Genomic DNA, 27,397 nt, shown 5'->3' with positions numbered 1-27,397 from the left:
ATCTACATCTACAGTAAAAAGCAATTGTCTATTGTATTACGGATGTTACATTGGAGTTTAGTATTCTATACATAATTTATCAACGCTGCCTGTAAGGGTGAAGTTACGTTTTTGGTTGGGTGCATACTTAACAACCTATTAGGTAAGTCATTACAATCTTTTACAATGTTTCCGTATTAAATAATATAAATAATACTCATAGCCTGGGGAAAGTCTAGGTCGCGGGTGCCATGGACACGTACATAGACAACCACAAACTACAACCAAACTCACGACAGAAATAAATGTAGGCCAAACAAATATTTCTCCGGGAATCGAACCCGGGACCAGCGTGACAGATCAACATGGTGTTCGGCTGTATAGGATATACTTTTATTTTTCTCGTAGTTTGGGTGACTTCTTTTAATATTTAAGGGTTTATTTAGTTATTTAGTTAACGATTTATATATTTTTTTATTATTTCTAGAATTTAAAAAAGGCTACAATATACTTAACTAAACATAGTCCTACAAAACTATATACACAGTTTCACTGCAGAATCGAAACGAGTCTCAATTGAGCAAAAAGTTACAAACTGACACTCAATGTTGTTAAAAATACTTTCTTTTTATTTTTTTTCACTAAAATAGGGTAGGGTAGGTAAGAAGATATTTCGTTCCTTCTCACTCGAATGGCGTGTGATGAAACCATTCTTTCTGTCGTAAATTTTATACGGTGTGTTTAATTTTCAAAATAAAAAATTAGTCTTTTTATAATTTAGTTAGCGTAAATAAGTTAGGATTAGGATACTTAGTCTACGTAATAATATAAGTAGTATATAATAACAAAATTATAGTTAAGTATATTTGAAAAATCATATCATACTTGATTAAGGAGGTATTGTTATAGTTTATCCTTTATGTTTTTGTTACTTAAATAATATAATTACTAATGATTGAACAAGAAATTGTAAAATAGTGATCTAGCAACATTTTTTAAAATTTACATTTTTTAGTTTCATGTCTAATAACCTCTGGTAAGCTGTTTAATAAGCATGGTATATGTTTCTTTATGGTCCTATCTCCATAGTAGTTAGTCACTCTTGGGATTACAAAATTTGCCAGAGGTCATCGACCTTGTATTATTTTTTTGGGTTGATTTTACTCATCCGCTTGAAACGGTTTTATTATGGCAATCTCATTGATCATCGAAACTTAAGCTGGCTTTTCAATATCAATGTGTTGCCTGAATGTGCGTTACCTACTTTCTTATTAACTGATTGGAAAGCTAGTTCAAAATATCAACAAATTTATTAATGTTAGTAGATTGATCCATGGTAATAAACTGCTCAATGGAATCACACGGCAGCTAGTAGTATAAATTATTCATATGTATGGGAAAATAAGCACCTTTAATGTCGAGAAACAAAAAATGTGAACCTGTATTTTTTATTAAAGTACATTTGCATTAACTAGACAAGGTATTAGACCATTACTATTGAGTCAAGATGATTATGGTGGTAACAAACTTCTAACAATAGATTACAATCACGTTGTAAGAAACCGGTAACTAGTAACAATCTTTTAACAATTTAATTATTGCTTTTGCTACTTTTGTTTGTCTTTTTACCTCAATACTCACAATAATATCAATTGCTTTCATGGCGGTCGCTTCCTGCAAACTCACACCTAACTTGCGCCTTCCTATTTAAAGCTATTCTACCGCAATACTGTTATGCTCAATGTGTTCCGGATTGAATGGCGGGACACCGGTATAGGAGATAGAAGATCTTTATGTCTCAATGCCGACAATGCCTTTGCTACATTAAGGACATTTTCCATTATCATAAATGACTATAAGAATAACTCTATTAGTGTTTGCTGGTTTAAATACCTAGAATAGGATTATGTTACGAACGCAATTGATGAAAAATAACATTTTTAATTTTAACTACAGCCTTAAGCGGTAGCGAAACGTTTGTCAATGAGCAACTAGTAGCGTTCAGTGGCAGTAGAGCCCCTTGTGAAAGATGTATTGCTATTTAACTTATTTCTTCCGCGAAACAGTAATGTAAGTAATACAGTGTTTCGGTTTTGAAGGGTAAGGGTGATGGTGAAATTATAGGCATATGGGACTTATCAAGTTATGTGTCAGATCTTTGCGATTTATAGCACTGAGTGACACTGCAATTGTCAAAAAAGGCTTGTCGCTCACCACTAGGCGGACGACGTCTGTCGCTCACCACTAGGCGGATGACGTCTGTCGCTCACCACTAGGCGGACGACGTCTGTCGCTTGATATCATTAAAAAATCAGCCTGTTGCAATCTCGATGTGAACTATTTTGCACGGTCATCGGCTTGTCCCAAATTAATCATCAATGACAATGCATAATTATAGTCATCCATTTGGCCGGAAGGCGTTCTATTATCATAATATCATTGTATAAATTTCATCATTCCAGTTGCCATCATGTGGGTGATAATTTTATATTGGGTACACCAAGTCAATTGCCAAGACGATACTAAGGCACTGTATATGCCCGAATGGACGGATTTGGACACGCGTCCCCTTCCCCAATGGTACGATGTGGGAAAAATTGGCATTTTCCTCCATTGGGGAGTGTACTCTGTACCAGCCTTTAGAAGTGAATGGTTCTGGTATTTCTGGCGATTTGGTAAATCAACATTTAGACTTTCATAAACTATAGAACAGAAGAATTATTTCAGACAATGACATCCAAATATTCAAAGGTGCATACAATCATAAAGTCAAGTATCTACTAAAGGAGCGGTGATTCCCTTGAAACCTTAAAGGCGGTAAAGAAGTTGTTGTTTCGAATCTAAAACGCATGTTTGTTTTTTTTCTTTAAACAAACCAACATTTCCGGCCCTTTACAAGTCCCTTGGTCACGGTTGACTGAAATGGTAAAGTAATCAACCAGTTATGTCTAAGATTGAGCTTCTCATCAAATTTTTCACTTACTTAATATTAGTGACATAACTGATTGATGACTTTATAATTTCAGTTCGAAATGACCATGAGATCTATGAAGGGCCCGAATCGTTAGTTAGTTTCGAAAAACAAATATACGTAATTTAGACTCACAATAGTTTTATTTCCAATGTGTAACAATCGTGAAAACCTAAGAACACGATATCTTGACCGTTTTTAGTCTAAAAGTTAGTTGGACTAAAGTTTAGTCTATTTCATACAACCGAATTGGTTAATCAAGTTTAGCTTATCTTCACTATGAATTGCGCATAACTAACGCACACACTAAATCAAAAAGTAAAATATTTGGGAAACTTTCAAAATAAATATAAAAATGAATTATTTTACATGGCCCCTGCCACATATCCCATTTGTACCATCCAAATATCCCACTCCCCTACCAGATATGACTATATTCTATTTGATATTATTATTAACACAAATATCTAACAGCACAAAGATTTTTTTCGAAATGACTGGACTCCAACCAGCTGCAGCAGTCTGTCGCCACACCGGGGTCACCGCTCTTACTAACTGAGCTACGTACAGACCGAGTTAGTAAATCCGAATTTCTCTATGTGCCTGTTGCAAATTTTTGTATTCGGTTTAAGCGGCTTTTTAGCCGTCAGCCTATTTGACATGTCAAAAGATATATTAACTCAATCTATATACATATAGGTACTTCCCTTTACCCATTTTGTAAATTTTACATAAATGCTTTCACATCGCCACACATTATTATTGAGGGCGTGAAATGTGTGACAAATGAATTACAACCACGGCCTCGGCCAGGCAGGAACTACCAATCGATGGCCAAAATGCATGAAATATAGTAAAATAAGACAAGTATGGTAACCCCATACAAACGTACAAACGTCTAACGTAACAACATATACTCGATACCCCGTTTACGGACACACACTCGCGTAGTAATGAAAAGGGCGTGAGTCGATCAGTGTCATGCAACGCAAGTACATTGAGAGATAATGCTAATGTGTGCGTCGTCCGTTCACGGCGCGCGACAGGCCCGCACACATATAAGCCGCGCTGCTATGTTTGTATGGAGTTACCATACTTGCCTTCATAAACTATGCATAAAATGAACGCTTATTCCTTCAAGCCACGTGGCCTCGATAGACCATTACCAAGAATATTCTTACGTATGATATTTTGTATGCCGCAAACTTTTAAGTGCAATTGACAGTGGTTCGTTTTAAGGTAGTGCTGGTCTTGAATTGAATAATCCATGCCTGTGGCGATCTATTATGGACTACATAGAGTTAAAGAGAGTATCTAAAGTATTACATTTAGCACTTTTGTATTTTAGGTGAACCTGATGTATTAGAATATTTACAAAACATAAGCTATACTGGTACTTACGAGGACTTCGCATCAAATTTTAAAGCTGAATCGTTTGAACCTGACAAATGGGCAGAACTTTTTGCGAAATCTGGAGCACAGTTTGTTTAATTCATATTTTTTCATTGAAAATCTTAACAAATGTTACGTATGTAAAGCATACTCTTGGTACCAATGGTATAATAAAGACACATGTGATCTGAAGTCAAAAGTGCTTTAAGCACACGAAAGTCATAAAAATAATATGAAGTATATGAAACAAATTATATGACATTTTATGACTCTCTTATTATAGCATAAAAAGTTATCAACTAATTTTATTCGTGAATCTCTACACATTTCTCCTGAAAAGGGGTCATTTTGCGAATGTAGCCTTATTACACCAACGGTGCGAAGTACAGATCTTCTAAGAGTGGTTACACAAGGCGACTTTTAGCAGCGATGCATACGCGATGCAGTTGCTAATCGTAAGTGGCGAGGTGTCCATATAACTCGATTCCCACTGACTTGCCTAAAATTTTCAACGCGTCATCAAATATCATAAATATTTTAAAGTAATTTACTACATTTTCTGCTTAATTTTACGTGTACAATAAGTAACCAGTGAAATAAACTATACTAGTATCGTGTGTGCTAATAAGTTTGTTAAGGTATTAAAGACAATTTTCACGTCTCGCTTCTGCTAATCGTCTACCTTTACACACACACGCGACGTTAAGAAGCGATACAAACGCGCGACTGCATGGCTACACTTGTGATTTATAAGTGATTGCATCGATGCAATCGCACGTTTGTATCGCAAACTAAAAGTCACCGTGTGTAACAACTCTTAAATCATAATTTAATTATGGTTTTGAAAATCGATTAAGTTAAGTTAAAAATATAACTCGTCGTCATTGTTATTTTAGTATCAGGAAAGTCGACGCCTTACCACCCTAATTTCGTTCAATAGCGACCACCCACATGTTGCTTGTTCTTGTCAATAACTAACGTTAAGAATTAGATCATATTTTTGTTAGAAACAAAAGCTTTTAACAAAATAATAAAATAAAGGTCAAAACAAGCATAATTTCCGCTTACAAAATAAAATTGTTTTGGAACTGGAACTGGCTTCAACTTCCCTGATAGAGCGTAAACTAAATAATTCAAGTAATTCATATCCGCTAAATCATGTTGTAGAAGGTTTTAGTATACTTTTATTAGATTATATATTAATTCTGAAATTGTACTTTCAGGTATGTTGTTCTGACTGCTAAGCATCACGACGGCTTTGCGTTATTTCCCTCTAGAGTACCCAATTGGAATTCGGTGGATGTAGGCCCAAAGAAAGACATTGTGCGTTTGCTTTCAGATTCCGTCAGAAAATATAATATGAAATTTGGAATTTATTACTCACTGATAGAATGGTTTAACGACATGTACGAGGCAGATAAAAAAAGGGAATATTCCACTTCTCTTTACACTGACAACATAGTTTGGCCAGATATAAAACAACTAGTCAATGACTACCGGCCATCTGTGCTATGGGCCGATGGAGAATGGGAAGCAACTGATACTTACTGGAAATCAACAAATCTGTTAGCCTGGCTCTACAATGAGAGCCCTGTTAAGAACGAAATAGTGGTCAACGATAGATGGGGCCCAGCTACGGGTTGTACCCATGGAGACTTTTTTAACTGTAAAGACAGATTTAATCCTAGTAAGTGTATTTTCATGATTAATGCCGTAAATATTTTAATATAATTTAAAACTGCGTGCTAAGGAATGCTTGACAAAGTAATTACTCTGTAAACTATATAAAAAGTATTGAAAATGAAACTATTTTTTCGAATCTAAACCGCGTATATTTCTTTTTTCAATTTGTTCAATAAAACCAACACGAACCCTTTTCTGGTGCCATGATCACCGCTGAATGCGATAGTCAAGTTGTTTTAAGCAGTTATATCTAATATTAATGCTTAATATTCTATAATATCAAGTTATCTAAATAATATAATATTATAAGGTGATGATGATTAGCCAATGTGTACGGCATTACCATAACGTTTTTGTAAACTATGCCTGCGTTTGCCTAGTAAGACAAAACAAGTCGTCGGCCAAAATTTATTAGTTATAATAGGAACACTAGCATTCTTTTTAAGAACCTTTTTTTGAACTCCGAATTTGTTATTGTCACATTCTTTGTTTTTTTATTTTGTCGAATATATCATCTTGGAAAACTCATACGTTTTCTCTCCTCTTAAAAAGCTAAAAGAAAAATTTATGGATATGCACTTAAGTAACAAAATATGTAATTTATGTGATATATTAAACAGTTTCAATTATTTTTCATGTGTTCTTTTCAAGAGTTCTAACTATCTCTTTCACACGTTGTTGTTCGTCACTGTTTCAGAGATATTGTTAAATCATAAATGGGAAAACGCTTTCACCATCGACATGCGATCCTGGAGTTTTAGGGAAAATATGCTACCATCAGAAGTTATGCGAATCGATCAGATATTGGAAAAGGTTATCTCTACTGTGAGCTGCGGTGGTGAGATTGAAAATTTATAAATATTGTTGTTATGATATTTTCTTCTTTTGAGATCCTTCCACCTGGATACGAAGTGACATGACTGATCTGGAAGTCTTTAAATAGGCTTCGACTCAGGGGCCCTACTCTAGAAGCACGAAATCCGTAGATACGGTCGTTTTCCCACGATAGATGACCTACGCGAATACTCTCAAAATCCACCTACGAAAGACGGGCACGATCGAAACTATCAAACCGTCAAATCGCGTTGTCATATTATATTCTTAGTTCTAGCTAGTGTTAGGTAATGAAAAAAATTCCATTTTGAAAAAATCATATTTTCAGGAAATTAGTATTTTTCCTATTATTTTTCCTATATTTTTCCACATTTGACATTGACAACTGTCAAAAGTTGGAGTTACTAAATGAAAACGATGGAGCCATTACAAAGGTTTCTTGTCTTGTTTAAATCTCGTTTTTTTCTAATTTGTTATGAGCTGTACAATTTTATTTTATTTTTTATTATTCACCCTAAATAAAACTTCAAAAGATATTTCTAAACGAAGAACATAATATAAGCTTTCCAATTATATTTTTCAATTTTTTTCTATTCTTCAGAAATTTTTCCGGAAAAATGGTTCTAGCCCCGATCGAAATTCAAATCTGTTGGTCATCCATAGTGGGAAAACGGCTGTAACCACGGATTTCGTGCTTCAAGAGTAGGCCGAGAGTTGGCCGGAGTAAGGACAATTTGTTCATTTAGAGATTTTCGGATGGTTCTAACCTGGCCCTGTACTCTCGTGCTCCGTTCAACATCTGTCCGAAACAATTATTGTCAAATAAGTAATACTCGATCAAGTTAAAACAAGGATGACGCTAATGAAGCCTCATACTTGACATTGTACTTTAATTTTGTCGAGTATTACTTATTTGACAGTAATTGTTTCGAGCGGATGTTGGAAGGAGAATGGGAGTAGACCTCCTAGATTTTGTGCGGCTCAATTCTAAATATTTCCCACTTCACGTCGTGCCCAGCGTGCCCTAAAACTTGCACGCTTGAGGATTTAAAGGCGGCTATTAGGTTCGCGGTCGGCGTGGTTGAGTTCTGATGGTTCTGGCCCACAATAGCATATGCCATCGCTACGATAAAAAGAAATAGAAAAGATACTTCCAAATAAGTGCGTAGAAGAACATCATGTATATGAATTAATTTTTCTAGGAAATGCGCTTATCAACGTGGGTCCAACGAAAGATGGAATTATAGTGCCTAAATTTAAACAGCTGCTTTTAGAGTTGGGTGCATGGTTAGATATTCACGGTGAAGCAATTTATGACACTTCGCCCTGGTTCCATCAGGCGGACAGTATGAATAATAATAACGTTTGGTACACTTGCAAGAAGGAAATTTACGACCCTTTGAGTCCCTCCAGTCAACCGAACCGGAATGACGTGATTTTAGCCGTGTATGCCATTTTTTTATTTTGGCCCAATAGCGACTTGTTATTACTCAAGGACCTGGCGAATTATGTGAAGGAAGATGGAAAGTCTCATATTGTTTTGTTGAGTATTGAACAATTTATCCCTGTAAATGTAAGTGTGTATACATATATATGTATAATTAAATATGTGTAGAATTTAAACGTTAATCAAAAAGTAACATGTAATATTTAAAAATAGTAGTAAATATTTTCATAGAACATTTCAAAAACCGAAAATAAAGACCTGTAGCAAGCACATCGAAAAAATTCTTAAGATCCTTGAGATTGGAATCCTTTATATTAATAATTATAAGAAAGTAGTGAAGTAATTTCACAAAAAGAAAATTATATCATGGTTGTAAAACATCCTGATATTCAATAAACTTAATATTAATTTAATAACCTAACCTCAGTATAGAGTACTAAAAAAACCGACCTCAAAAGTCATTCATCCCCTAGTTTACCTCCCTTAGAGGTCGAGTGTTTTCTTCAAATTTAAATGGAACCACTTCTGAGGTACCCTTTTTCCAACAAAAAATCAAAATCGGTTACCAAATGGCGGAGTTATCGCGTAACATACATGCAAAAAAAAATATGTCGAATTGAGAACCTCCTCTTTTTCTAAAGTCGGTTAAAAATAATTAGTAACTACCTTTTTAATTTACATTTCAGTACACATTTTTTGAACATGGTCTTCAAATTCATCTACCAAAAACCCACTCGATGTCTCAAGATGCGTGGGTGCTGAAGATTACAGACTTCAAAGGGCCTTGATCGTCATATAAAATAACATTGGACCAGCATGCAACTTTGATATGATAGTAATGTATCTCCGTGAAAATTAATTCAACGCCTACAAAAACAAGAGACTTGTGTCGGAATTTTAAGTGTTATGAATGCATCGTTCTATGTCACGCTTTTGATCATTATGGCCGCTGCATAGAAAACATTGCGGACTGCCTGCGAGTTTTTCATGAAGTACCTAATTCATGAAGTTTTGACAGAATTTTCTTTATAAATCAATATTGGTGAAGCGTTTTCAAGAAACAACACAAGCAAGCTAAACATTGTGTACACACGTTTTAAAAAATATACGTGAGTACGTATGCGACAGACGGCGTCAATTGTAACATGGCGGTGGAAGGCATTTATAGCAATATGGCGATGGAAGGCATCAATTGCAAAACGCAAAAAACCATGAATCACTTCTACTAAACTCGCAACCATAAATCCGGGAGTGATTGGCCCCGATGTTAAAAGCATCTAGACGCAAATTTAAAAAGTGACACTATAAATAATTCTACTAGAAGAATATCTTTCAAAGACATTTTTTTAATAAAAAAAGTGCGTATTTGACCTCCTTATCACCTGATAGAAAGTGATGATGAGGTCGACGATATTAGCATGTAGGTATACCTATATAATGCTTGTATGTATATGCAATATTCACTCTTGCCTGGAAAAGGCACACAGCATTCGGGGGATAAGTCTGCAGACAGGTAAGTATAATTAAAATTCCACTCCTTTGCCGTTTGTCATATAGATGTGAAATATTTTCACCTTTTTCACACACCTATCAATTATGTATGTATCTGACATTTGGCAAGAATTTTTTATCGTTATTGTATACATTTTTATCATATTAATTATTGTTGATCATATCATCCTTTCACCTTTTATTTTAAACCACAAACACTGTCACATTGATAATATGAAATAAATCATTCTAATAAATTCGTCATAAAAAATATTTCTGACCTTGTAAACCTCTCGGCGTACATAATTATGTCGATTGCGTCCTTTCTCTCCCGCCAACTTCTAATATAATTAATTATTTTCTTTTACGTCATTATTGCTATTTAAACAGGGTCGATAACTCAGTGCAAATTACTGCTTATTTATTTATGCAATAAGACAATTGCATATTATAAATTACCATGCTTAGAAATTTCATTGGATTTCATACATTTGTCATTGCGATTGACATCGCCAGGGATCGTATTGCCTATTGAATCATTCATTGCAATCTCGAAGCGTCAATAGGTAAGTTTCGTATTTTTTTCTTTAGATAAACGTATATTTTTCTTCTCATTGAATAAATTGATTTACAATAAATTAAATTACTGGTTGGTTAATTCTTAAATTAAATTAAAATCTTAAATTGTTCGGCAGTTTCATAATGTGGATGTTAATTTTATGTCTCTTTCTTCGAGTCCACGCCCGAGATCACCATTATTATAAGCCAGAATGGGAGGATTTGGATACACGAACTCTACCCAAGTGGTACGACGTCGCTAAAATTGGCATTTTCGTTCACTGGGGCGTGTATTCTGTACCAGCCTTTAGAAGTGAATGGTTCTGGTACTATTGGCGAGAGGGTGAGTTAAACAAATACAACATTTTATGTATGAACAAAATTAGACACTTATATAAATAGTCAGCCTATGTAGCCCCACAGCTGGGCACAAGCTACCTCTTGTGTGGGTTATAGTTCCCGTGCCAATGTGGATTGGAAACTTAACACACATCTTAAATTGCTTTGTAGAAGAGTGCAGGTTTCCAACGTTTTCCTTCACCGAAAAGCTCACAGTATTTTTTATATTAAATATCGTACATAATTCTGAAAACTCAGGAGCCCGAATTCAAAACCTTGAAAGGCGGTAGGTCAAACCATTAGACAGCCACGGCTGTTTAGACACTTATAATTATTGATATAATTAAGTAGATAAGTGACAGAAGAAATATGCAATTGATATTAATTCATTGCCAATAAACGAAGCTTGCTTTAATGTTATATGTAACACTAAGTACCTGTACCTACTTAGTGTTATTATGAACTCGTTAAATACTGCCAAGACTAGAAATTCAACGCTCTTGAAGTTTTCTCGTAATAGTTTTTGTCAATAGATTTTTGTTTCTGTGTTACAGAAGACAAAGACGTGTTGAATTTTCTCAAGAACATAAGCTACACTGGAACATACAAAGACTTCGCGCCAATGTTTACAGGCGAAAACTTTGATGCCGACAAATGGGCAGAACTATTTGCAAAAGCCGGAGCACAGTTTGTTTAATTTTTAATTTTTTTATAAAATAGGCAAATAGAGTACGAATTTAATAATACCAATTGACGCGGCCGCGACTTGGAAGCTGTCTGCAAAAGAACACGCGACTCGACTAGCCGCGCGCGACTCAATTCGGCTAGCCGGACTATCCCTATCTACTATCTAGCGAAACCACAGCCAAGTGACAGTCACTGAGGAGATGGCCTCATTTATCTGCCTTAGTAATGTGGGGCCAGAGCGTTTAGTGCGTCTTAGTAGCGAAAACGTGCGCGAGACACGTGAGTTATCCTCGATACTACCTCAGCTAGAATTCAAATTTTTCCCGTATTAACACGGTTCATTTTGCTTGGGTCGAGCGGTAAGGACACCGGATTTATTTCAGAATTATTTTTTTTACAAACGGAAATAAAGCCATTTCAAAAATGTATGTCGCATATACGTGTTCTATTTACTTCAGTTGATATAAAAAAAAAAATGGTATATGTAAAGTACTTATTGAATACAGCGGTTTTCTTGTAAAATTTCGAGGTTGATTTGTCTTTTTTCTATCGTGAAAATTTTTAAGAATCGTGTTTTCATACCGTGTCCTCAATTTTACTATATATTTTTTTTTTTTTTTTAAGTGATTGATTCAACACTTTGACTGTTATACGGTATCAACCAAAACCTATAATTTGAGGTTATATAGACTCTTAAGTTGGAAGCTATGTCCGGTTTTCGCTGCTCACTGCGACTGACATCTTGGTACTAATCCGGAGAACTAGTGGAGGATAAGCTAGATATCTTCCGGTCCCTCCAGCCGCTTGGGAGTTTTGGACTTTCTATACAATAGGGAGGGTACTGTATGTGTGCCAGGGGGCGCTCACCCAAGCCACTAGCTTTTTGAGAACCGGATGAAGCCTGTGTCAACGGTTTAATCTGGGGTCAGGACCTGACTGATAATGTGCAGGCTTTGCACTACTACATGTGTAATCACACATGTAGTAGTGCCCTGCCCGTATAACCAAAGGTTGATAGGGAGGGGTTCAGTAAACAAAACTTAAGCAGAAGATATGGAATTGTTCAAGTAGCTGCGCGTGACCTATGGTGTTGTTGTGAACGTGACGTGTTGTTGTATGAAAAACCCGTGTTTTCGTTAGCTTTTTAATGACAAGTATGACATGTTCGACGTTCATTTTGTAAATGAGACTACTTGTACATGAAATGTCGCGCGCGCAGTCGCTATAAAACTAGCTGCAACGGCTACGATCGCTCGCGGCTAGTCGCATAGTGGAAAAATAGCTCTTTGTAATGAAGTTATCTTAAAGTAGGTACAGTACGCTTTAAAGGCCGTTCTAAAAAAGGTCCAGGAGTACCTACCCTTAACCGACGACCGTATATGACAGCACTGATGCATGTTGATGAGGCGAATGATGTGTGTTAGGACCGTATCAAGTGGAAGTCTGTTGGTTTTTGCCTACCCCAATGGAAAAAGGGCGTGATGTACACACATCAAAAAAAGTTTGCGATCACTTCGAAAAATTGAAATCTTTTTTGTTACTGTAGATTATATTATGATTTTTTCTTCTTTTTAGATTCTTTATTTAAAAATAAATTAGAACATAAAACAATGACCCCGTTCAATTGTTTTTTCATATAAAAAGGCTTTCAGTCCTAGCTTACGCTCATTCAGAAATCTGATTTAGTCAATTATAAGCGATTCAAGATATTTTTCGCGGAAAGTTGTGATTGAAAAAATGCCAAGAGGATTATCAGAGGTTTTACGAGCTAGAATAGTAACTTTGAGGGAAGAAGGATACACCACGAGAGTAATAGCACGCAGACTTGCTATATCCCAATCCTGTGTCGTGGCTACGTTGCAGAGGTATCACGGAATGGGGAATTTAGCTGACCGACCCCGCAGCGGTCGCCCAACTGTTTTGACAGCTGCCCAAAAGCGCTATATTAGATTGCTGGCAGCCCGTGATCCAACAATCAACGCCACTAAAATAAAAGCAGAAGTCAGGGCCGCCTCTGGGCTTGAAGTTAGCACGCAGACCGTTCGCAATTGCTTGCACCAGGCTGGATTACGAGCACGGAGGTCTTGGCGAGCTCCGCTCAATTCCTGGCATCGTCAACAACGAAGATTGCAGTGGGCTAGACTTCGGCAAAATGAAGAAGGTGAGGACGAAAACATTTGGCAAAACTGTCTCTTCGTTGACGAATCCCGAATCAGCACTCATCCAGATAACCGACGTGTCCGTGTCTGGAGAAGACCAGGCGACCGTGAAAGACAAAGAACTGCCACTGGAACAGTTCAGCAAGGCGGAAAATCGGTGTCCTTTTGGGGTGGCATTATGATTGGAGCTAGAACGCCTTTGATCCCGTATCGGGGCTTCATGACAGCAGACATGTACAAAGCAGTTGCTATTGATGATATCGTCAGACCATTCCGAGTAAACCATGGGCACCAATTTGTACTGGTCGATGATAATGCGCCCGCACATCGAGCTCAACGAGTCAATGCTGCTCTTCAAGAATACGATATCACACGATTAGACTGGCCTGCCGGCTCGCCCGACTTAAACCCAATAGAGCACGCGTGGGATGCTCTTAAACGAGCAGTATGGAACCGTGAGCCACGTCCCCAGACAGTTCCAGAGCTCAGGGAAGCCGCTATTGAAGAATGGGATAGTTTACCCCAGGAAATGCTGGATAACTTGATGCTCAGCATGCCCAGGAGGATCTTCGCATGTATTCGAGCCAGGGGAGGAGTTATTTTATATTGAATTCACACCTTTTAATAATAAATTGTTGTTTAAGTTTAATTAAACAGTCTTTTTCTTTCTATGAAATTTCTATCACTATTACATTATGATTAATGGCTCAATTTTTTAAAATAAATAATAAAAAATAGTTTTATATTTTAATTTCAAACAGGGTATTCCTATTTAAAGAAAGCATACAACATAGATTTTTTCTTGATAAAGTTAAATTTAAAGAATTATAGGAGCTTATGCTATTGATCGCAAACTTTTTTTGGTATGTATGAATTTATAAAATTGCTTAAAAACCTCTTTAATAGTGAAAGAAAAATCAAGTTATTGTAAATGGATTGAATATAGATAAGTAAATTAAACAATTGACGACACCCGTCAATTGTTTCGCATTTGGCCTGGCCAATTGGAGCGCAGTTGTCACCGTAATGATTTGGCAGAATGGTTTTCAAACAAATAAATAACATTTCGTCTCTATTTCTGGTTACATACTCGATGCTCTGTTTGCATGCTTTATGGAACAGATATTTAAATATTGGATTACTTATATGTTTTAGCTACGTGGTTTTTACTGCAAAGCATCATGATGGCTTCGCCTTATTTCCATCAACGACAGCTCATAATTGGAACTCAATAGATATAGGACCAAAAGAAGACATTGTATACTTGGTCGGAAAAGCCGTCAAAACATATGATATGGAATTTGGTATATATTATTCACTCATGGAATGGGAGAACAAATGGTACCAAATTGATAGAAATAATAATTACAACACTTCGATATTCGTTGAACGCGTAATAAAACCGGATATCAAACAGTTAATCCTGGACTATAAACCTAGTTTGTGGTGGTCGGATGGAGATTGGGATGCAGATCCATCTTACTGGAAAGCGACAAACTTCCTGGCTTGGCTCTACAACGAGAGTCCTGTCAGGCATCGTATAGTAGTTAACGACAGATGGGGCTCAGGGTCCTATTGTCACCACGGAGATTTTTATAACTGTGATGATAGATTTAATCCTAGTAAGTACTTGAATTATTAGCATTATAATACTAAAGATTCTATACCGAATGAGCTGATGATGAAGCTTTATAAATTCTGATGATGAAGCTTTGTAAATTCTGCCGTATGCTTGTACTTTATATGCCATTCTGCACGCGCTATAAGCCTATAACGATTACCGCGTTCGGTTTCTAGATTAAAATAAATAAATAAATAAATAAATAACGCGCACACTCAACATAGCCCCGCACTAGGTAAACCCTGTGTCGCGGGTGCCATGGACACACATATAGACAACCACAAATTACACCCAAACTCACGAGAGAAATAATTGTAGGCCATACAAACATTTCTCCCGGCCCGGGAATCGAACCTGGGACCTCTGCGTGGCAGTCCGGCATGGTAACCGTTCGGCCACAGAGGCAGTTAATAACTAACATTTTGACTTATTTCAACTAATAATAATAATAATAATAATAATAAGTTTGTTATTTTCTCACCACAATATATGTAAATTGAGCATAATAACAAGCACTATTCATAAAAAAAAGAAAGAATTATACGAGGGTCAAACTGAAAGTTCTTAGAAAATTAAAAACTGATTACATTAGCCAGTTATTAGTTTTATTATATCTTTTCAAAATATTGTCCATTCACGTCAATACACCGCTGCATGCGATGGAACCACTGGGAAAAGCACTTTGCCCACTCGTCCTTAGGGGTCTCTTCAATGGCATCGCGATACGCAGCCACCGCTTCTTCAGCATTCATAAACCGCTTTCCTTTAAGTTTTTCTTTAATTTTTGAAAATAAATAAAAATCACAAGGCGCGAGGTCGGGGCTATACGGCGGGTGACCCAATAATTCAACGTTTGATGTCGCCAAATAGTCGATCGTTCGCTTGGCGGTGTGCGACGAGGCGTTGTCGTGGTGAAGGAGGATCCTACTGCGAGGTCGTTTCTCTCGAACTTTTTCCAAGACAAGTGGCAAACAATTGGTAGTGTACCATTCTGCAGAAACTGTTTTTTGATCCTCTAACACAATTGTTGCGAAATGACCTATCCTTCCAAAGAACGAGGCCACCATTTTTTTTCCCGCACTTCGATCTCTCTTTACTTTAGTTGGCAACTCCTCGAAAGGAAACACCCACTGAGCAGATTGTCTTTTGGTTTCAGGATCATAACAGTAAATCCAGCTTTCGTCACCTGTTAGTATGTCGAACACAGCATTTGAGTCACCTCCGTTAAATCTTTCAATCATTTTACGGCACCAATCCACACGATGGAGTTTTTGAGCCTCAGTCAAATTATGAGGTATCCACCGGGCGCAAAGCTTCCTGACCGCTAAATGTTCGTGGAGGATTTTGTGCACTTGACTCATACCGATGCCTAAGCTTGTCCGAATCTGCTGATAGGTCACTCTTTTGTCAGTCTCTATCATACGCCGCACAACACAGATGTTATCTTCAGTCGTCGCCGTAGAAGGCCGTCCCTCACGTAAATCATCAGTGAGATTAGTGCGACCACGTTTAAACTCATTAAACCAGTTGTAAACAGTCGCACGAGATGGGGCTTCATCGTGAAAGGCCAATCGTAGTCTATCATAACTTTCTTGTTGACTTAAATGACATCGAAAGTCGTAAAAAATCATTCCACGAAAATTTTCTCGTGTTAAATTCATGTTGACGTGACACAGACAATTTTCAATTTGCCGCCAAATCGAAAAACAAATGACAAATGAATGAAATATATACTCAGTAATATTGGCAAAGAGTTCTATTTTCAAATTTAAGAATTATTTTTTTATTATATTGTTTATAAGTGGCCAGTTCTAAGAACTTTCAGTTTGACCCTCGTATTGTGGGCGACTGGTGCCTAAAGTAGACGTATTTCAGGTCTGTATTTCAGATCACCAGGACTCCACCCCATGGAAAATACAAATTTATAACTTAGAATTATGTACTTGTACATTCATAATTGTTGAAATGAGTTTTTAAGTGTGCGTGTAAATGTGTGTGTGTTTGTGTGTGAGTGTGTGAGGGTGTGTAATGAAGGTGGGTGATTGTTGTGCAAGTAATTATGTGGGAGTATGTGAGTGTGCGATGGCGAGGGAATTGAAATATGATTAGACAAGTGATGGTGTGCTGGCAAGGCGATCATTATGGAGATAGTTTTCTTATGAAATATCTGAAATGAAACTGACGAACATTATTAAGTTATATAGGTACGATTCATTCTATTCGGCACGGAAAAGTGTTCAAGGTTTTATTTCGTACAATGAATTCTAAAATTCAATACATTCGGTTCTGTCGACGAGGGCAAGTGTGCGAGCACCTTCATTGTCATAACTATTATTGTTACGGATAAGACAATTTTTTCATGTGACGTATTTTCGATTCAGCTCTTTAAGTTGTAGTTTGTGTCAAACTTGAAAATAAATAGACGTACCTACGACGATTCTTTTTTGAAAACTAAGTAAAATCATACGAGAAAAATGTCAGTACGTCATTTAGTGAGAATGATACAATACGAGGGATGTAGGAATCCTATGGCATGCTGGTAATGCGTCTATTACATTCCTAGTGTATTATTTCAATAATATTTGATCATGCTGGGAGTTAACAAGACACTTGTATTATCATATTCAACCTATCGCAGTCTACTGCTGGACATAGGCCTCACCCAATGTGCGCCATTTCGCTCGGTCCTCAGCTTGTCGCATCCATTTCCCGCCAGTAATCTTTCGCAGGTCGTCACTCCACCTGGCCGGAGGGCGTCCTACACTACATTTGCCGAGTCGCGGTCTCTACTCTAGAACTCGGTTTCCCCATCGGTTATCGTTTCTTCGACAGATATGGCCAGCCCACTGCCACTTCTGCTTGCATATTACACGAGCTATGTCGGTGACCTTAGTTTTCTATCGGTTAACCTCATTACGAATTTTATACTTCTAAGAAACTCCAAGCATAGCCCGTTCTGTCACTCGCTGAACGACTTTAAATTGGTGAACTCGTGGCCGTATCGTGAGTGGCCGCGTCTCGGCTCCGTAAATCATAACAGGCAGGACGCACTGGTTGAAAACCTTTGTTTTCAGACTTTGTGGTATAGGTGACGAGAAGACTCGGCGTAGCTTCCCAAACGCTGCCCATCCAAGCTGAATCCTCCTCCTGGCTTCCTTCTCGAAATTGTTTCTACTTAACTGCAGAATCTGCCCGAGGTAAGTGTATTCGGAAACAACTTCTAGAAGGTGGCCATTTACGACTATGGGTCTCGGGTCATCATTAATCATGACTTTGGTCTTGTCCAAGTTCATATCACTTGTAACATGATGAATATTTTTTATTAAGAAGAGAAATTACTGTCAGAAATCTTTTATAAGTAAGCAATTTATTTAGTTATATCGAAACATGATAAGTACGTAGGCATAGATATGAAACTAAACATAAGAGTGTCACGGCCAATAAACTACCCTGCAGTTTGGCGGACTTTGTATTAGTAGGGTGTCCTCATCTAATTTCGTGGTAAAACATAATTTTGCAAAACATCTGAATGATTGAAAAATAAACTAAAACTTTTTTAGGATTGTTAATCTGTTTTTAGCCATATCATTGAAGATATTAAATATAATTTCTATCACAAATATTTCTAGAATTAGTACTTAATTATCAGAACACTGTTAACTTGGGCAATTACGTGACAGTCACTTTAAGTCCGTAATATATACTTACCTAATTACATTATCACGAATTTATACAAGTTTTTTTTTGACTTATTTTTTTCGTTTTTGGCACGATGAACATTATCTCTGAGGGTCGTATTCCAGAACTCTACTCAATACTCAAGTCAGGACTTGAGTATTGCAGTGAGCACTGAAAATCATACTCAAGTCCCTTTATTTTTTTTTATTTTTTTTTTTTTGACGGGGGGGAAATCTTTATGGATACCCCTGAGCCCAGGGAGACTTAGGGGTTATGTGGGGACTCTCCCTCCAGACTGGAGGGCCTACCCCACTAAAACCCCCCGGGTTTCCCTCTCGCCGGTTGAGTCGGCGCCGTGGGATCGGTGAACATTCACCATGACGCCGCCCGCCCGCCCTAGCTTGCGCCAGGGCTCCCGCGCCGGACCCCGCGGCTCCGGCGCCAGGTGCGCGCAGGAACATCGTGAGGTTTTTAGTGGGTATGCTCTTGGGGATCGACATAGTCCCCAGGAGAGAGTCCCACATACCCCCGCCGTCTCCCAGCGGCGGGGAATGCGTAACGCATTTTCCACCACGCCTTCCCCCTCGCCGTTATCCTCCTCCACGATGTGTCGCAGCGACTCCAGTGCGTCCAGGGTGGAGAGTCCAGCCCTGAACCCGAACTGCCGCTCCGACACATCGGGGCCTGTCCCCCTCAGGTGTTCGTTGATCCTGGAGGCGATGATTCGCTCCAGGATCTTCGCCACCTCGTCCAGCAGGACGAGGGGCCTGAACCCCGAGGGGGAGTCCGCAGGTCGGCCCGGCTTGGGCACCAGGACGAGCCTTCCCTCCTTCCAGCATCTCGGGAACAACCCCGTCCTCAAGCCCTACTCAAGTCCTATACTCAAGTCCCTGCCATTAGGGTCGTATTTCCAGTGCTTGTGTTTCCAGTGCAATCCTGACTTGAGCATTGAGTAGACTTCTAGAATACGACCCTAAGAGTTGTCCAAGGAATACTGAATTCTTTTGATGCTCTATATAGAGTTTAGGGTGTGCATTAAATCTTCAATGTTTATACTCTGATCGCGATTTCAGTTGCATCTACTATATAACGTTTATTTTTGTCGCATCCGATCGCGCAACTGAGTGGAGTAAGACACGCGTGCAGATTTATTCCACGATGATCACACAAATGGATTGTAAATGTAATTTGCCTGTAAAATGCCCTATTTTCGCAAAATGATTGCCTATCATTCATCATGAAAACTTGAAAAATCGTTAACTTTTTGAGTGAACAAAATAAGCACTAGTCAAAAACTACGAAACACCAGCTGATTTTCTCACATAAACCACATAATCTATTGTTTTACCACTAACTCGGCACAGTTTTAACGCAATACATACACCTTTTCTATTAAAAACAAAAAAATGCATGTCCGCTCAACAAGCAAAACTGCGCGTCACGTGACAAATTCGTCGATTGTTACGATTGTTACCATCTCACTGGCTCAATTTGAATCAGCCTTTTACAAAAGAAAAAGGGAACCTATCCTTCTACCTTAATGTTCCTTTTAAAAGAATGAAAGTGTAATCTTTTCATTTAAATCTGTATTAACTTCCCAACATTTTGTTACCGAATTAGATTAATTATACGTAATTAGGCGAGTTTACTATACCCTAATGTATTCTTTGAAAGTTTAAACGATTTCGGTTTTCACAAATTTGCGATTGCTACACATTGGAAATGAAACTTTTTTTCCATAAATACGAAACAGGTTGATGATTTTATCATCTCAGTCAGCCTTGACCCAGGGATAAATAATCAGAAACGTTGGTTTTTTCTAAAAAAAAAAAACAAATATACGCAATTTGGATCCGAAAAAATTGTTTCATTTCTAAATTTACACGAAAGCATATATTATTATATTTTTTTCCAACAGAAACATTACAGCATCACAAATTTGAGAACGCTTTATCTCTTGATGTTCAATCTTGGGGTTATAGACGTAATATGGTGCCTTTAGATACAATAAGCATCAGTCAATTGCTGGGGACGATTGCATCTACTGTGAGCTGTGGTGGTAAGAAACTTACACATATTATAATTTTTTTAATCTATTTTACAATTGATTCCGCGTTAATAAGTTTAGTGACTCCCTTAAACTTATTCTCCGTAGACGCGATCGTTCGCACGCCGACGTCGCAATTAATATCTCTAAAATTAAATTCGAAACATTGCAGGGGGTCCTTCTCCTCCCCCACCGCCTGCACCCAATTTCGACTTCAGTTATTTTAAAAGCTATTTTAAAACCCTACCATTGGCTACCAGGCATTCGGGTGTTACCGTGACCTTTCGGACTCCAACGCTCTCGTTCGTGCGTCGGCGTGGCCTTTCGGGCGTTGACGCTACCGATCTTGGCCGGACGCGATCGGAAATTCGCACGAACCAGGTTCATTGCCGACCTGTGTCGAGTCGTGTCGTACGAAACGAATATAAAGCTTTTTCTGAGCGTCTTGATGTGATTCTGTACTATTAAGTGTGGGGTAACTCCCTAATAGGTCCAAATCGTTAGAGCCGTGCACACGGTGTATATCATACGCGCCGACGACGCGCGTACAGGCGCTGTAAACGCACGTCATCTGCGCGTAAAGATAGTTTTAATTTTAATTTTGTTTATTCATTTCAGTTAGATTTTTGAAATGAAGCGCCTACAGAAATTATAAGTGTAAACTCCAGTGAAGTATATCTGCCATCCGCTAGCTAAAACGCGGGTAACAAAATATTTTTTGAGATATCATAAAAAAACCATAACCCAGTTGTAGAATATTGAACTTGTTTAATGATATTTCAGCTATGCATCGTTAGTTTTATAATAATTAACTGTTTTTAAAATAGAATTGTGTACTCTATCTTTTACTATTTAAAACGAATATTTCAAGATTTGTCACTTTTAGTTAGTGGACGGCAGATATAAGCTTTTTGCTTGCAATGCGATGTTTGAACGCGTTTGAATCGATTCAAAGTAAGCGCACGCTCAAGAAACGCTCGTCGTAGGCGCTTATACAATGCGCCATGTGCATTGGCTCTAAAATACGCCGTGTGCACAGGCTCATATTGTAAACTTTCAGGAAATGTACTTATCAACGTCGGGCCGACGAAAGAAGGCGTTATACCCCCTATATTCCGAGAACGGCTTTTGCAGATGGGCGAATGGCTTGAAGTTAACGGCGAAGCGATTTACGATACCTCGCCCTGGTATCACCAAAATGATAGTCTCAATCCACACGTCTGGTACACTTGCAAGAAAGAAACATACGACCCGTTAAGAGTTTCAGATGTACCGAGAGCAAATGATAGTATTCTATCGATTTACGCCATTTTCTTATTATGGCCCGTAGATGATACACTGAGTGTGAAGGATTTGACCAATTATATGAAAAACAATAATTATCACATTCAATTGCTAGGACCGGAAAAATACACTACGTTGGATGTAAATATCTGTATATAGCCTGTATAACAAATTTTGACTACAGTAGATTTGTATAATACATGATTTAGCTACAAGAATTTAATGTTCACATAAAAAGTTTATTTTTCAAAACTAACATTTTTATAAATAAAATAAATAAATATAAATAAATAATTAGTCTATATAGTCCTACTATCCCTCTTCTCACAATGAGAGGGTTTGGGCTATAGACCCTACGAGGCCTAATACGGGAACTTCACACACCTTATTAAATTGCTTTGCAGATGTGTGCAAGTTTCCTCACGATGATTTCTTTCACCGAAAACGTCATGGTAAATTTCAAATTAAATTTTCAAGAATCTCAGAGGTGCCCGGATTCAAGCACACGCCCCTCTGCTTGAGAGATTGAATGGTTTGACCATTAGGCTAACACGGCTTCTCTTTTAGTTATTTGTATTTCTTGTTTATAATTTATGTATCATTGTGAAAATATAAGAATACAATTAATTTATTTCATTGCAGTACAACATAACATCGGATGTCGTCATGGTAAAACTGCCAGACGGTGCCAATATGACAAGCAAATCTGCATATGTTTTAAAAATATCTTAGCAAGAGAGAGGGTTATGACCAATTTAAATCTCACACTGTTTAAGGGAGTATTTGTGAGAAAGCGTTGCCATGCGCTGTTTGGGAATTGAAGCATAAATTTTGCCCGTTCATTATGGTAGGTATCAGGCCCAGCTCAAAATGCAGAGGCACGGCCAGCGTCAGCTAATAGCGGTCAGGCATCCAACACTACTCAAGAGGAGTGGCTTGTTTTCCTTTTCGTTACTATGCTTTACTGCATTACGCCCTGCTGCAATTTTTTACGTTTATCGTTAACATAACGAGACGGTGCATTCATTATAAGTATTTAAATATTAAGATGAAAATATTTCGTCAGTTTATGTACGATGTAATCACAAGTGTCTGTAATAATATCCAAATTTATTAGTTCATTTCAATTCAATCTTCATTTACAAAAATAAGACATGATAAATTGTAATACTTAATTTAATAATGGAGAAGGTAAGCAAATATTTTCAAGAAATTGTAACCTAAATTCAATTTTATTTTAATTAATCAAAGAAGTACATGTAACATAAAAAATTGTTTTTTTTTTGTTTTTTAAAATATTTTTTACTGTACTACTGTAGATAAACAACATAAACCAACACACTTTAGACTCTTTACCCACTTAAGTTAAATAAAATAACAGATAAAATTCTCCTATATTCTAATGGACCTAAGGGGTGACCGCAGATCTCCACAACGATTACGATTTTCAGACGTAAACTCAATACCAATTTCTGCACTGGCGATTGAGTTGTTATGAATGGCCGAGCAATGAATCAACCTATCATAAACTCTGACAGTCGAATATGATTTACCGAATGATGATTACTTTCTAAATCCACATATTAGGCAACACTGGAATGAAAGATAAGCATAGCTATGTACAATACATAGCTTTATTTATTTAATAAAAAGACATGCTATTTAAAAAATGTAACAAAATCCCACAAATCTTAATTTTTTTTTTCTTTTTTGTTAGCTTTTTAAGCTAATGGCTTTTTGTCAATGTACCTAACACGCGTCTAAAGACACGCGGTTTTGGCACAGTAGCGTCCCATACGGTGTCTCTCTCTGTTCGTATATCGCTGTTTTCATCCATTTTTTTTAATCAAAACATTAGGGACACTGCACGTCTCTATGAGAAGTTCCGGGATAAATAAATAATCAAAAAATTAAACCACAACCTTAAAAATATCAGTTTTGTCACCCTCGATCATTGAATTACCATAACAATACCAAAATTTTTTATTTGCAATGGAAAACTGTTTACGGTAAATGACTTTGAGATTGCCGATCACCGCCATTTTGTTCACATAACCCACAAATCAAATAATTTATATCCCTCTGTGCGGTTAGATTACGTTTATATACTTTGATATATTTGACCCAGTTCCAACGACAGATTACGAAGGCTTTGCGTCAGCCTCCAATAAATAACATCTGACGCGCTACTTCCAATCCGTTCAATATAATCTGTACGTCCGCAGATCGAAATGTATAAATCGCGTGGCTTATTGCTGTGTCACTGAAAACGAGTAGCTAGTATTTGAGTAGTCAGGTATAAAGAAGTGAATTAGTCGGCCTGGTATTTTAAAGTTTAAGGCTGTTGTACTATCCACCCTAGTAAAAAAACTTGTTCCGAGACGGCACCATTCTCGAATCCCTCGAAGCGCAATTGGATCCAAGTGAAGTCACTTGGATCCAATTGCGCTCAAAAACCATGATTATAGTGGTATAATGATTGATTCTAGTCGCAAAATATATGAAATAGTCGCTTTGGAAGATGTAGGTACCTAACAAATAGCGTTGCGGCGTGAGATAAGATGTAGTGACAAAGATAGAGCAAACGATGCTTAAATGGTTCGGACATGTTGAGAGAATAAAAGAAGATGGACGAAACAGATTTATAAGGCAAGTGTGAGCGAACAAGTTGGTAATGGCCGACCATTTATTTAACGCCAAAAAATGCTCATGGATACTTGCCGCCCAGGGGAGGCGTAGGGTTATGTCGGATTCCTACCGACTAAACCCTGACGGTGTTCATAACGGGGGCGCTTTCGCATTCTCTCACAACTCTGACGTTGAGCAGTTCGACTGGGCATCGAACCCCATCTCATTTTGGGGAAAGATGTTACCGCCCCATCGCTTACCTTGAGAGAACACGTACATCGAAATTTCGGGACCACCAGTAACGAGCGACAGACTCCCCTAAGACTGCCGCTCAAGGACCCATGTTACTTTGACTTCTGCCACCCATAATCCGCTTATGTCAGCAGCTTAAGAGCCATAGCGCTCCTTTTATGACCGACTCTCCGCCGGTGAATCTGGACGGGGGCTATATCCTCCCTTTCCCTTTCTGTTGCCTCCTTCCACACCATTGGTAATGGCCGACCAATGCGAACTTACCATGACCAAATTAAAAAGGTCAGGAAGACCTGGTCAGGGGTACCCTTCACCGACGAGCATGTACAGACAACGGCACACCAGACGACACATTTTTGTTCGAAAATCGCCTCCAGTGCAACGGAACAAGATACGTCAAGGTATAGCTTGATGTGCTGGCGTATGTACATGTAGCATAAAAGCACTGATGCGTGTTGATGATGCGACAGATCCATGAGCCTGACACGTATGTGTATGTACATCTATTTACATATTTTACACATCACACGATCACTGCCTCAGTACCTACATGAGACATGAGACCTTGATAATTTTAAGCTTCTAATACAAACAATTATTCCAAAATAAACTTAAGTTATAGCGATGTTTATTAGTGTCTGTGTGTTATGAGCTCCTGGCCTACAAAACAACAACGCTTGAATGCATATAATACAATAATAAATAAGCATATATGTATATTCTGATTATATTAGCCTTAAATTTGAACCCTTGTACTTCGTGATGCGGGAAGTTCCGACGTCTTCGAAGAATTTTGAGCATTACTGCATTCCGGTTTTGAAGGGTAAGAGTGTTGGTAAAATTACAGGCACATGGGACTTGTCAACTTGTGTCTCAAGGTGACGGGCGTAGTGCCCCTCTGACCTTTGTGATTTAAAGCTCTGAGTGGCACTGCAACTCTTATGGACAGGCGTGTCATTCATCAGTGTTCATCTCATCACACGATATCATAAAAAAATCTAAGTTAATATTGAAAAATAAAAGTTTCCTGTTTCTGTTCATCTATTGTAATTACAAAAGTTTTCTTCTTGTAAAACAGCAAAATAATAACTGTTTGGGAATGTATCTCTCTTTTTTATTCATTAAATAAATATCTAAAATCGTACAAAACAAAGTATAACGATGAAATAAGTGAATAAAGGGTTCGGAATTACTAGAACGAAAAAAACATAAATGTTTTAAAAAATTACATCTTTCTCTTTTCATGCTAGGGAAGAGAAAGTTTTTCTGCTTGCGCAAGCTTATTTATTTCACCTCGTATGCACAATAGTACATAGGTGGAATAATGCATTGTTAATATTGGAATGGCGAACTTTTTAAAATTAAAGTTTAATTAAAATTAGAGCATACTGACAACAAGATGTGACTTTACGAATACTTAAGCTTTTCATATAAACGCGATGGATTTTTATTTTACGCTATACCTAGAGATATAAATGGGCCGCCATTTTCCTAATTCATCAAGTTGTGTTTAGACGTCTGGTCAAGGAAAAAGCCCATTATTCTACAAAACATTGTGTAATGATTTATGTTGGACTCGTCTATTAGCAGAGCGCATTTCTTTTCTTGCCATTTCAGCGCAGTTTATGTACAAAATGCGAACAGCTGTGTACAATATATTGTAATATGCACAAGTAGCTGTATATACACAAGAACATTGTGCCGCCTCGGCACAATATTCTTTGCACGAGTTTTTATGTAGCAAGATGCAAAGAACTGGCACGGCAGGCAATGCGTGGCACTGCGAAGGTCGCAACTCATCTTTGTCGCGAATGCGAATAACGCCATGGTTTGCAGAACAGGAATATGAATTGGAAACTGAGACGTGTTCTAGTCGTCTACAGTTCATAGCCACTGTATTGTATTGTAATGTAACGTGCAAATGCCACGTTATGACGCACATGCAGCGCTAATGCATTTGGATAAGATAATTTTAAGCAACAAGGCAAATTTGTGTTTTTAAAAAAAATCCGGATATAATTAAAAGAGCTATATCGATAATAATAAATTATGAACTATCTTGTCTTTATCTTAAACTGCTTTGTTTAGTTACAACACTTCAAAAATGTATTAAATAACTATCCGATTTTTGGTAAACGTGTAAACGTAAAAAATGACAGGGCTCTTTAAGTTAAACCATTCATAGTGTCCTTTATTCAAGTGTTTCAAAAACAGTTGGGCATATTTCTTCAAGCCCTGCAGCGAAGTTTCGCAATAACAGTTAACACTGAGCGCGTTTAAGAACATTCCAACTTTTCCCGGTATATTTTAGGATCGTCTCTTTAATATAACAACTTTGGACAGATTT

At 37.6% G+C, this 27,397-nt stretch overlaps 2 protein-coding genes across 2 annotated transcripts; both read left to right on the top strand.

The window, feature by feature from the left end:
• Nucleotides 1–2,449: 2,449 nt before the first annotated feature.
• Nucleotides 2,450–9,094, top strand: LOC113237084 (tissue alpha-L-fucosidase-like). The gene is made up of 6 exons (XM_026473345.1): nucleotides 2,450–2,654; nucleotides 4,299–4,431; nucleotides 5,566–6,029; nucleotides 6,723–6,863; nucleotides 8,062–8,432; nucleotides 8,993–9,094. The coding sequence occupies exons 1-6, from the start codon at nucleotides 2,450–2,452 to the stop codon at nucleotides 9,092–9,094; spliced, it is 1,416 nt and encodes a 471-aa protein (XP_026329130.1).
• A 1,405-nt stretch (nucleotides 9,095–10,499) lies between these two features.
• LOC113237083 (tissue alpha-L-fucosidase-like) lies at nucleotides 10,500–22,938 on the top strand. Its single transcript, XM_026473344.1, has 5 exons — nucleotides 10,500–10,698; nucleotides 14,791–15,162; nucleotides 20,758–20,898; nucleotides 21,947–22,311; nucleotides 22,813–22,938. The coding sequence occupies exons 1-5, from the start codon at nucleotides 10,500–10,502 to the stop codon at nucleotides 22,900–22,902; spliced, it is 1,167 nt and encodes a 388-aa protein (XP_026329129.1). The 3' UTR covers nucleotides 22,903–22,938.
• Nucleotides 22,939–27,397: the final 4,459 nt, after the last annotated feature.

The sequence above is a fragment of the Hyposmocoma kahamanoa genome, unplaced genomic scaffold (genome assembly GCF_003589595.1).
Source record: "Hyposmocoma kahamanoa isolate Upper Pololo Valley unplaced genomic scaffold, ASM358959v1 93, whole genome shotgun sequence".
Lineage (NCBI taxonomy): Eukaryota > Metazoa > Arthropoda > Insecta > Lepidoptera > Cosmopterigidae > Hyposmocoma > Hyposmocoma kahamanoa.
This window is presented reverse-complemented; position numbering and strand designations above follow the sequence as displayed.

Excerpts from the sequence above, each read along its gene's own strand:
- LOC113237084 (XM_026473345.1), top strand. The coding sequence starts at position 2,450 with ATGTGGGTGATAATTTTATATTGGGTACACCAAGTCAATTGCCAAGAC. Across the intron at positions 2,655-4,298 it reads CTGGTATTTCTGGCGATTTG|GTGAACCTGATGTATTAGAA; the intron begins GTAAATCAACAT and ends TTTGTATTTTAG. Across the intron at positions 6,864-8,061 it reads CTCTACTGTGAGCTGCGGTG|GAAATGCGCTTATCAACGTG; the intron begins GTGAGATTGAAA and ends TAATTTTTCTAG.
- LOC113237083 (XM_026473344.1), top strand. The coding sequence starts at position 10,500 with ATGTGGATGTTAATTTTATGTCTCTTTCTTCGAGTCCACGCCCGAGAT. Across the intron at positions 15,163-20,757 it reads TGATGATAGATTTAATCCTA|AAACATTACAGCATCACAAA; the intron begins GTAAGTACTTGA and ends TTTTTCCAACAG. Across the intron at positions 20,899-21,946 it reads ATCTACTGTGAGCTGTGGTG|GAAATGTACTTATCAACGTC; the intron begins GTAAGAAACTTA and ends GTAAACTTTCAG.